Source organism: Sinocyclocheilus grahami, unplaced genomic scaffold (assembly GCF_001515645.1).
Source record: "Sinocyclocheilus grahami isolate Dianchi unplaced genomic scaffold, SAMN03320097.WGS_v1.1 scaffold645.1, whole genome shotgun sequence".
In the NCBI taxonomy this organism is placed as follows: Eukaryota; Metazoa; Chordata; class Actinopteri; order Cypriniformes; family Cyprinidae; genus Sinocyclocheilus; species Sinocyclocheilus grahami.
Window position 1 is genome coordinate 911,181 of NW_015505824.1, and position 11,665 is coordinate 922,845.

Below are 11,665 nucleotides of genomic sequence, written 5' to 3' on the forward strand. Positions count from 1 at the left end.
AAAAAAAAAAAAAAACTTTTTTAGTAGTGCATGAATTTATTATTGTTTTAACTTTTAGACACCTTTAAAACACACCAAAACTTATTAAAAACATAAATGACAAAAACATGTACTGTAAGTAATACCACAGAAGAGTGAATTTGTGGATGATCTATGAGGTATGGACATGTACACAGTGCAGCGGATGGAGACAAGCACAACTCTGTGGTGATCTGCTGCATTGCACCGGGTGGATGAGTGTTTGTACCTGAGCCGGTCGGCGGCTGGAAGATTTTGGGCAGGGCAGGTGGATGCGCACGTGTAAATGCAGGTACAGTGAAGGCGTACGGGGAGGGGCGTGTCTGCGGGACACTGCCAGCAGCACGGGGGGGTTGGATACAGGAAGTGGAGAGGGGCGGGGCAGAAGGGTCAAGAGCGCTGTATGACAGGGGGCGGTACTGGAGAGGAACATTAGGCGTAATGAAGGAACAGCTCATCCGCTCCGGTTCAGAATGAGCTGAGAGAAATGATGATGATTATGGAGAAGGACAGACAAAAACAGAGGAAGTTAAGAGTTGAGAGGTAGCAGACAACAAATGCAGAGAGACAAAGAGGAACTCAAATGAGCAGGGAATGATTCAGAAGAGAAGAAAATGAGTGACACCAGGAAGAGATGCAGATCTCAGATAAACTCTCACACACACAAACTTATGACCACTGGTATGCTGAGGTCATGGGAATGCATTATGCAATTTCACCCACTTTCTTACAGATTCAAAACAGGCCAAAGAAACCAGTCTATCCAAATACAGTGTAGCAACCCGAGTTAGAAAGTGCATTACTTCTGATAACCTTAATTCTAGTATATGATACGACATGACACAATTATATATTCAGTTTGAAATTGTTTTTGTGATATTCATGATCGCTACTACTACATTTCTGGTTTTGACTTTTAGACGTTTCCACAAGTTTAAGTGGTAACATTATGTTCAATTTGCACAACTAAAGTAATTTACACTTGAGTGTATAATAACAATAATAATAATATTTACAGGGGTGAAATGGTGCCAGTACAAACACCAAATCTGTACAAAAATACCCATGGTTCATGTATAAAATAATATAAATATAAAATATACACAATAAGAAATATATTTAAAAAAATACAATAAATATGTATATTTGTATGTGCGTGTATAAATTTAAATATTGATTGTATTATTTTATACATTTATTTTTTTTTATATTTAATATTTATATAAAATATTTTTGTACAAATTTTATGTTTGTGTGTATACATGTGTGTGCTTGTTTGTTTTTATATAAATTCTATATAAATAATTTAATAATGTATATAAAGAAGAATGCAAAGAAAAATCTTAATGCATATACATATATATGTATATGTAAATTTAGAATATACAATAATAGATAAATTAATATAATCATACTCATTAAATGTTACTGAACTAAATTGTCCAAGTGCATTATTTATACATTGGTGCATTTTGCTATAGCATAAGACTTAATAAAGGGGCTCATTGAAAAACAAACAATGCAAATGAATAAATATCAGCCAATCACAGTGTCAAATTTTCAGTTAGCACTATCAAGCTTCAGATTTCTTAATCAGTGCTGCCCAGTTGTGATGCAAGTATTTACCAACCTGAAACAGTCATGATACAAATTGAGCAGTAGAAAACTGTAACACCCCATAGTACTTTATTTGAATATTATCATGCCAAAAAAACAAAATGTTAATTCCAGTGTAAAGGGAAGAAAGAGAGTGGAAAAATAAGCCAGAGCAGTCAGTAATCTACCTGTGTCAGAGGGACCTGTGTCTACAGCAGGTCTCCAAGCCTTGTCGTGTATTCTCCTAGCTGGAGGAAGAGGAGCTGACCACAGACAGAAAGAACAGGGCGACAGACAAAGAATGAAAAAGAAAGAGACTGTTTGAGAAAAGAGAATTCTACAACGTGAAAGAGAGATAATATTTCCAGATTCTGTGTTTGTCGTGGCCAACCTCATGTAAGCTACCTTTACAGCTGTAATACAGCATTAACTGGCAAACATTAAATCAACTCAATACAACCAAACCACTAAAATCAGCAAACAACCACCAGGTTATCTACATCACCACCAAGTTTCATAAAACCAGGAAACAACACAACAGAAAAAAACTGCAAATATCCTTTTCAGAACAGGAAATGCCTGTTTCTAAACTTGTTTCCAAACTTCTGGTTTCAGCGTCAAGGTTTATAGTATGTGTACTTAAGACTGTGAGTGTATGTCAGTATTACCTATTACTGCTGTGGCCATTTTCACTGCTGCACACATTCTTTTGTCCTCCTCTTCATCGCTGTCATTGAAGTCCTCCAGGTTTCCAATGTCAGACTGCTTCAAACTCATCAGACTCGCCAGACTTTGCATGTCTTCATCACTGAATACACAACACAGAATACAGTAAAATAATTGAAGGCCTACTAAAACTATAGATCAGTATAGTTAATAAAATGTAGTTCACACTGTATGTGTCGTCTGCTTTGACTGATGCTTTTACATCATTACACAGATCTAGAGAAACACATCTTCCTAGTGGAATGTTGAAGTCATCCGAACTCACGTAGCTTTGCCTTCCTTCAGGAAGACACAGGACAGGGTGAATTTAAGTGTGGCATCCAACACTTTCACAGACAGAGGCTTTAGTGTAAGTGCCAGGTCAAACTGAGTCGGGGTCGCGCTCGCGTACTTCTTCATGTTCACATCCACTGACGCTAAAGCTTTTCGGTGGCCCTTTGTTTCCTGTTGGGATGAGATGGGGTTAGAGCACAGTACTTTCAAACCGCAGCGTACTGCCAAATCGATGAAGCCATCACAACATAATTCAAGACATGCTTTTTCAAAATTGCTTTTGATAACAAAATATTGCAAAAGAGAAACACACGTAAAATGTTCCTACATCCTCCTGACCCGTTTCTGTCACAGCCCTCAGTTTATTAAACAGAGAAAAAGAGTCAGGGAGTGGCCCACACTTTTTTAACCAAAACAGAAATGCTTTTGTGGTTGAGCTAAAATTGCTAGCAGCACCTTTAATAAACAGGGTGAGATTACAGAGTAGAAAGACTCACATTTTCTATGATGAAGGTCCAGTCTTTGTCCTCAAATTCATCTGCATTTGGATCCTAAAGGGAAAGCAAATATTGCTGATTATGTGGACGTGGATTATAGGGCATTTAAATAATATTTATATAACATAATGACAAAATTCATGTTTACAACTTTTATTCGTTTATAATTTGCATATTTAAGCACCACTGCACAAATGATCTCAATTTCCTACCGGTCAAAAGTTTAGGGATTTATGTTTTTGAAAGAAGTCTTTATAAGTTTGCCAAGGCTGCATTTATTTTTTTCAAAAACACAGTAATATTATGAAATATTATTACAATTTAAAATAACTGTTTTCCATATTAATATATTTTAAAATGTAATTTATTCCTGTGACGCAAAATTACCCCAGTCTTCAATGTCACATGATCCTTCAGAAACAATTCTAATATGCTGATTTGGTGCCTAATGGTGAAAACAGTTGTGCTGCTTAAACTTTTTGTGAAAAATATGAACTTTTTTTTCAGGATTGTCTTATCAATAGAAAGTTAAAAAGAACATAATTTATTTGAAACAGAAATTTCTGGTAACAAATTGATTTTTTTTTAACAATATAAAAGATTGAATCAATTAAATCATTGCGGAATAAAACTATTAATTTCTTTAAAAATAATACTAATAATCTTACGCAAACTTTTAAATGGTAGCGTTTATGGAATTCTTTTTATATCATATATTCACCTTGAAAAGAGTGACAGAGATGTCCACGCTCTCAGGAGCCTGCCAAACCACAGTCCCCCTGTATGGGTTCTTGATACCTGGCTGCCAGCAATGAAGCTGATCAAGACAATGAGAATACTGCTATTAACACAGCTGCTGATACCCAGTCAGATAAACATATCTGATGTTTACACAATGAAAAAAAAAATCACTAATAATAAGGTATAAAAGGATTAGGGTTCATCTATATTAATGAATCATCCCACTGTATTTGTGTGTTGAAATTATTATTGCATCACCAATCAGTGCCACCAATTGATTTATGTGCTAGGAGGAAGTACTTGTTCTTTCTGCTTTGCAAACATTTTCTGCGTGGTTACTAATGACACTAATATGCTGATATTTATTGTCCTCCTCTGTAAAAATTTTTTAAAGATTAAATTTAGAGAACATGTCCTGACTTTACTAGCAAAATGCTATCCAATCGTAATCTTAAACGAGAAAAACAAACATGTACTGTTCTGCACTTACAGTTGTGCTCTAGCTTTACTATTCCAGTTGAATAAATGTCAAGGTACAGTAACCACAGCCACATCTTTATATAGCACTTGAAAACTATAAACGTGGAAACAGTAACTCTAAAAGCCCACATCCTCCTTCTACCTTGCTGCAGATGCGTCTGTTTCGTCTGGTCCAAACCACTCGCAGTTTGTCTGGCTGCCTGTGAATGACAAATAACACACAATAACATGTAACAAAGCAGAAACATCATAGCTCCTGTTCATCACTGAGAGTACATATAATACACTATCGTTCAGTTTGTTTAGTGAGCATGGAACAATGGACGAAGCTGTATTGCTCTTCACAAAGAACTGACATTTAAAATGACTCAAACAGTGAAAATATAACGAAGATTTTCAATCATACACCTAAAATTCCCTAGGGTATTGCTTTAAGGAGGTTAGTCTCCATCAGCATGAAGAAAGGGACTACTATCCTGCGCACTCAGTTTGGTTATTAGGTTACTCATCTGACCCACATACAGGAAAACATTAGCTGGCTTTATTGCGTGGAATGCTGGAGCTTCTTTAAGATCAAGTTCAAATTATTTGTTCCTGTTCTAACAGGCTAGCATTTTGCATAATGTGAGCAGTTGCAGAACAAAATATGTTTCTGCTATTTAAAAAAAAAGTAACAGAGACGCACCATGACAGGTCAGGCCAATATCCAACACATGTGACATATCTTAAAATATGTCCATGCTAACATGAGAAATCATTTGAGATAAAAGAGTTCCCTGTACTATGAAAACATGCTGTAATTTTCATCTCAAAACTGCCAAGTCCAAAAAGTAGGGATGTAACGATTAACCGCGAGCCAGTTGAAAATCGATTTAAATATGTGACGATTCAAATCGGTTGAGATGCTAAACAAATCGCGATTCAATTAGGTTCATTATATGAATCCATGTATGAGGGGAACTGTCTATCGATGGTATTTTTTCTTTTCATCTTTCCTCTGTATAATGCATATTAAAGTTCATAAGTGCAGCGCTGCTTTGTTTACAGCGGAAACCAAGAAAACGCTTTAAGCGCCACCTGCTGGCAGAGAGTGAATCTGCGTCTCATTCAGCTCGTCTGCTGTTTGTGTTTCATGCGGATATTTTTTTATCCATAGTTTCACAAAACTGAATTCAAAGCATTCTGTGCTACAAGTGCTATATTAGTATATTATTATAGTGTTATATTTCAATTTCACAAAGAAACGTACAGTATTTTGTCCAAGCAATAATAACATTTAATTGATCATTTGTCTTAAATCTCATTTTGTTAAAAAAAATCATGAATCGAATCGAATCGTGAGTTGAGTGAATCATTACATCCCTACCAAAAAGAGATTGTTTTATTGAACCAAGGCTACAAACAGGATTCATTCTACACACTTACACAACTTTCAGACATCAGACAGACGAATCCTTGACCACCCACATTTAAATGCCAATAACATACAGTGGGGCAAAAAAGTATTTAGTCAGCCACCAATTGTGCAAGTTCTCCCACTTAAAAAGATGAGAGAGGCCTGTAATTTTCATCATAGGTATACCTCAACTATGAAAAACAAAATGAGAAAAAAAAATCCAGAAAATCACATTGTAGGATTGTTAAAGAAGGATTCATTCTACACACTTACACAACTTTCAGACATCAGACAGACGAATCCTTGACCACCCACATTTAAATGCCAATAACATATATTCTGTATATTTAAAATCAGTGAAATTATTTTTGCACAATTACTGATGCATACATTTTGCATAAATACATTTAGCATGTACATTAACTGACAGTCACCACTGATAAGCTACTACTAAATAGTGTAGAAACTTAATTTTCTGAAAAGTTGCTTTGCAACGTTGAATTGAATAATCTTGAATTGAATAAAGGATGAAAAAAAACTTACTGCTATCATAAATGGACCTCAGGTTTTAAAAAAATTATTATAATAATAACAGTAAATATATTACCTTATATAAACAATAAAAATATTACCTTTTTAAAAAAAGAAGTGCAAGTTAATTGTAAGCTAAAGTGACTGAGTATTGACAGAGAGAGGTGTGAGGAGGGTTGCCAAAAAAAATTATTATAATAATAACAGTAAATATATTACCTTATATAAACAATAAAAATATTACCTTTTTAAAAAAAAGAAGTGCAAGTTAATTGTAAGCTAAAGTGACTGAGTATTGACAGAGAGAGGTGTGAGGAGGGTTGCCCTTAAATGTGGTTGTGGGAAATATAACCTGAAACTTGCTCTACTTTTCCCCAGTGTGTCTACATCAAACTGATCTCTCTTCCCTCAATGGAGGGTGTGGACTCTCCTTACAATAACATTATCAGATCAGCTGTTTAACACACTATGCCACTTCCTCATGGAAGTGATTTTGGTTCAAATGTCTCATTTCTAACCACTTTTTCTGTTTTGTTTAGTTTTTTTGCCAATTACCTTTATGCTAAATCTCAACAGCAATGCTTCAATGCTTGTTTTGAACATATACAAAAGTGAAAATGTCTGCACTACTAAAAAAGTTCATAATTTTAATGGTAAAAGACCGTAAAATGCTACAGAAAAACCTGTTGATTGGTTAATGGTAAGTTCCCTTACTAAACTACTATATTCTACATGTGGCTTTCTCATTACCATCTGTGTTTTGTGATGGTTGTCAGTGTATTATAAAGGTACAAAACAGATTTTAGTAATTCAGTAAGCTGGTATTTTAACACTGTGTCATGAATCATTGTGAATCATGTATCATTGTTAATGAAATATACATTGTTTATACTGCATATTTAAGTTCAATCAGTAAAACCTAAAACGTTACTTCCATATTTGTGGCATTTCTGGCAACCACAGCTGCCATTTCTTACCGTAAATTTCACAATCAACTGTGAAATAACACTAAAGTGCAAGCTATGACCAACCATACACTATTTATATGTGTAGATGACTATGCAATTATGCAACTCTCATATCATGCAGGTCGTTCCTTTAATATTGGGATATAAGCTACATGGCTTTGCCTTTCCAGGCATCCCATGCAACCCACCTGTAACATCTATCACTCAATAGTACACCTGGAAAAGTGCTGATCAGTCAAATAAATGGGACATGAAGTGCTTCTATAAAATAATTTCCTCAAACTGATGAAAAACCAAATGATGGCACTGGCAGTAGATTATGTCTATGCATGCTAACGTGGCATTTGAAGTCATAATAAAGAAAAGGAAAGGTGGAGATAGAGAATCGTGGGCCTCTGGGTCTCGTATTGCAGGTCAGTATCAGCAGCAGCTGTGTGAATGGATGCAAGAGGCCAAGCGAGCCATGGGGTTCACAGAAATAGACTTGGAAATGGCACACGCATTGATATAAAGCGGCTCAAGCACAGTGCTACATCTATTAAACTGCATAAGAAGGGAATCAAGTTGTATGCCCACAAACAACTATTTAGATTTGAGGTACTGGATGGTGCAATGTTTAAACTTGTTACTTGTTAAAACGTTACACATATTCTTTTTTTAAATGATATGTAAAATAATAACCCAGTTAAAACACTACGATCAGAGATTCTTGTCTTGTAACAATGACCACATTTCACATTCAAGAATTAGCATAGTCATTTAACTGATAGAATCAACCAGTTGTTCTGAGGTCAGACATTGTGAAGTCATGTGACTACACAAGACACACTCTTAAGGGACCACAGAGGGCTGCAGAGACCACAGAAGTCAGATGACATCATCGCAGCATCAGCTAATATTACTGAATGTTCCATCATGAAATGCACTACTGTTCAAAGGTTTGGGGTCAGTAATATTTTTTGAAAGAAACTAATACTTGTATTCAGGGTGGATGCATTAAAGTAATCAAAAGTAACTGTACATACATTTATAATTTTACAAAAGAATTCTGTTTCAAATAAATGCTGTTCTTTTGACCTTTCTATTCATCAAACAATTCTGAAAAAGTGTGTCATGGTTTCCACACAAAAAATGTTAGTGGCACAACTGTTTTAAACATTGATGATAATAAATATTTCTAAGCAGTATTAGAATGATTTCTGAAGGATCATGTGACACTGAAGACTGGAGGAATGATGCTGAAAATTCAGCTAGCACAGGAATAAATGACACATTAAAATATATAAAAATACAAAACAGGTATTTTAAATTGCAATACTATTTCACAACATTATTGTTTTTATTGTATTTTCGATTCAATAAATGCAGCCTTGGTGAGCAAGAGAGTTCAAAAACCAAATCTTACCAACTCTTAACTTTTAAACAATAAAAGGCTAACCATGTAGTGTCTCAAAGTGAACATGTTTCAGCCAATAATAAAGGCATGTCTACACCATCTGTCTGCTTTTTAGGCTCGATGCCTAGTTTTCAAAAATAAATCAATAAATACACAAATAAAAAAAAGAACAAAAAAACAAACATCTTTAATCATTCCAGCCATTCCACATACCACAAATTCTTCGGAGCTAGCCATGTTTCTCTTAACACTGACTCTATGATAAAGTCAAAAGAGTATGAATCCTTCTTTTCCTTCTACTAACATTGTTTTGATGGAATATTGATTACAAAAATCCAATGTCACATGATGTTAATGCACATTATGATGTTGTTTGTCAGGAAAATAATACATTTTTAAGTTTGCCTACAATGCAGGAGCATTTATTTGTTAAAAGGGATTATTGAGATAACTGCATTGAAAAGACAGTATTTCAGATTTAGATGACTGCACTCAACTAATAACTATAACTAAGCAAATAAAGGACACCAGAACTCTCCTTACATGTGTGCGTCTAATGGAAGGTCTGTCTGGACTTGCCCCATTGCGAATACAAAGTCTGGCACACCTGACTGACGTTTTCTGAATGTTTCTTGTGATCTTAAAAATCTTTTAATCGAAATGCTTCCACGTTAGAATTTAGTTTTGTATACAAAAATAAACTGTGCTTAATGAACGAGCTGGGCAGTCAAATAAAAGGAAAAAAAAAACAAGCAACAAGTGGCTCAAAAAGCACTCCTTCAATAAAAGCATCCCACACTCTAAAAAATGCTGGGTTAAATACAACCCAGTGCTGGGTAAAATAGAGACAAACCCAGCAATTGGGTTGTTTTGACCCAGCGGTTGGGTTACTACCCAGAAGGTTGGGTTAAACATTTAACCAAACCGCTGGGTCAAAACAACCCAATTGCTGGGTTTGTCCCTATTTTACCCAGCACTGGGTTGTATTTAACCCAGCATTTTTTAGAGTGCAGATAGCACCTCAAGCACTTTAGAAAATGAGTGCAGAGCTGCAATCTAGATAAACGCTAGCAAATTTGACCCAACTCAGATATTTTTGAAATGGTGAAATACATATAATAAAAGACTATGTGCATGATTGCATGGAAATAAATGGCCATGCTTACACTCTAAAAAATGCTGGGTTAAATATAACCCAGCGCTGGGTTAAAAAGGGACAAACCCAGGGTTTGTCCCTTTTTAACCCTGCGCTGGGTTATATTTAACCCAGCATTTCTTAGAGTGTAGTAACTTTGTATATCAACATTTGTAAGACACTCCCATCAGCGTTAAAGCGTCTCACATAAAAAGTGCCTAATGAAGTTGATCTGTAGCTGCTAATACAAGTGTCCATGAAGATGTGCTTCAAGTGGAACCATTAAGATGACATTGTTAGGGGGAACTGAAAGTAAAATTGAAGTATAAGCGGAGGTACCAATAACAAAACTCACTACTACAAACAGAAATGTGCTGGCCTGTGTAAACAAGCCAGCATAATCCGTTCTTGAACTATAAAGAACCACAACACACTGGCAGTAAACTACACCATCACTACCCTGCAACCTCACAAGAGCTTCGGTGTTTAGAATGGGGAGCGAACAGCGTTCTGATTTTATAGCGTCGCGTCGCCACTGGTCACTGGTGTTACTGCAGATACGTCAAACTTAAGAGAAACGATAAACCTATATGATAGTGTATAACAACAACATGTGGCAACGAAAAGAGAAATCGCATTTCTTACCATTTCTTAGTGCACTCTACGGTGAGTTCTTGAAAGGACGCGGCAAACTGAAACTTCGACGCTCTTTTGCCAGCGCGCTGAAGTCTCTTCCAAACCGATGTCATGACTGCACTTATATTAGACAATTCCTCACAGAAGAGACTGATGAATTAAAAATACATCGGGGGAATTGCTGTGTCACTTCGCCTATCCCCGATGTTTCAGGGATGGCCGCCCCGCGCCGCCGCCTCGTTCACTCATGCTCCAAATGTCAAAGTGAAGGCTGCAGAAGATAAGCGCAGACAGATCAGAGGAAACACAACCAACCACTTGAGTTGAACCGACACGTCCTACACCCCCTTAGAATGGCTGGGTCACCAATTTAGCTATATAGTCAATGTATTGATCCAATGTTATATTAAGAAGTATAGCCTTATTTGTCCCTTTACATTTATATTGTAGATATGGATCCCGGAAAGGACCTAAAGAAATGGGGGCCACTGGATGAGAAGCGGCATTATTATTGTACCAAATCCTTGTTAATGTACTACATAAAGTCTGTAAAATTGTGCATTTTACATCATAGTCTGTGCACTGTAATATTAGAAACAGTGCTAATAGTAGGCAATTAGTTAGATGCCAGATATATTATATATTTTTTATGCTATGACTCTGGATAGGCCTAATTGATTTTTAGAATAGAGATCACGGTTCTCTCACGATTATGAAAACAAAACATTAGACAACCAAACAATATAATATAGACTAATTTACTTGAGGTTCTGACAAAATGAGTCTATTTATAGCCTAAATGTCTAAAATGTTATAATGAGTCTATTTAAAAAATATTTATTAATTTAACCCTTGTGCGTCAATTAAAAAAAAGTTACACATAGGTCCATAGTGGACAAAAATGTCCATGTCAAAAAATCTGAAGCTTGGGAGCACAGAGTTTAGTTTGGTCTCATTTTAAAGACGACCGATGGCAGATTATTGTTGAAGTAAAAAAAAGTTTAAAAAGTGAAACCCCAAAAAAAAAAGTTCTAGATGTTTAGGTTTATGAAAATGATTTATGAACGATGTTTTATATGAAATATATATTTTATGAAACATGTTGAACTCTATACCTGCTAGAAAATCAAAGCCATGCATCTAAACAAGTTGTATTCCAAATGTGAGGTTGAGATCTCAAAAAATTAGCTTTCAGTAAGACTTTGTTTGGGTGCAGTACCAAAATTTCCCCATTAGATGACAGCTAAACTCTGCTGGTGCACACAGTGGTTG

At 35.6% G+C, this 11,665-nt stretch overlaps 1 protein-coding gene across 3 annotated transcripts in view; it reads right to left on the bottom strand.

The window, feature by feature from the left end:
• LOC107558442 (uncharacterized) overlaps positions 1-10,645 on the bottom strand; it is a 37,884-nt gene extending 27,239 nt beyond the window's left edge. The window contains exons 1-8 of one of the 3 annotated variants that reach the window (XM_016242107.1): positions 10,403-10,645; positions 4,474-4,531; positions 3,832-3,927; positions 3,111-3,164; positions 2,606-2,784; positions 2,283-2,422; positions 1,803-1,877; positions 248-496 (exon numbers count right to left, since the gene is read on the bottom strand). In XM_016242107.1, coding sequence (XP_016097593.1) covers positions 248-496; positions 1,803-1,877; positions 2,283-2,422; positions 2,606-2,784; positions 3,111-3,164; positions 3,832-3,927; positions 4,474-4,531; positions 10,403-10,506 — 955 coding nt within the window. In that variant the 5' untranslated portion in view covers positions 10,507-10,645. The remainder of the gene's footprint in view (positions 1-247; positions 497-1,802; positions 1,878-2,282; positions 2,423-2,605; positions 2,785-3,110; positions 3,165-3,831; positions 3,928-4,473; positions 4,532-10,402) is intronic. The other 2 variants (XM_016242105.1, XM_016242106.1) reach the window with 2 other exon arrangements.
• Between the last annotated feature and the right edge of the window lie 1,020 nt (positions 10,646-11,665).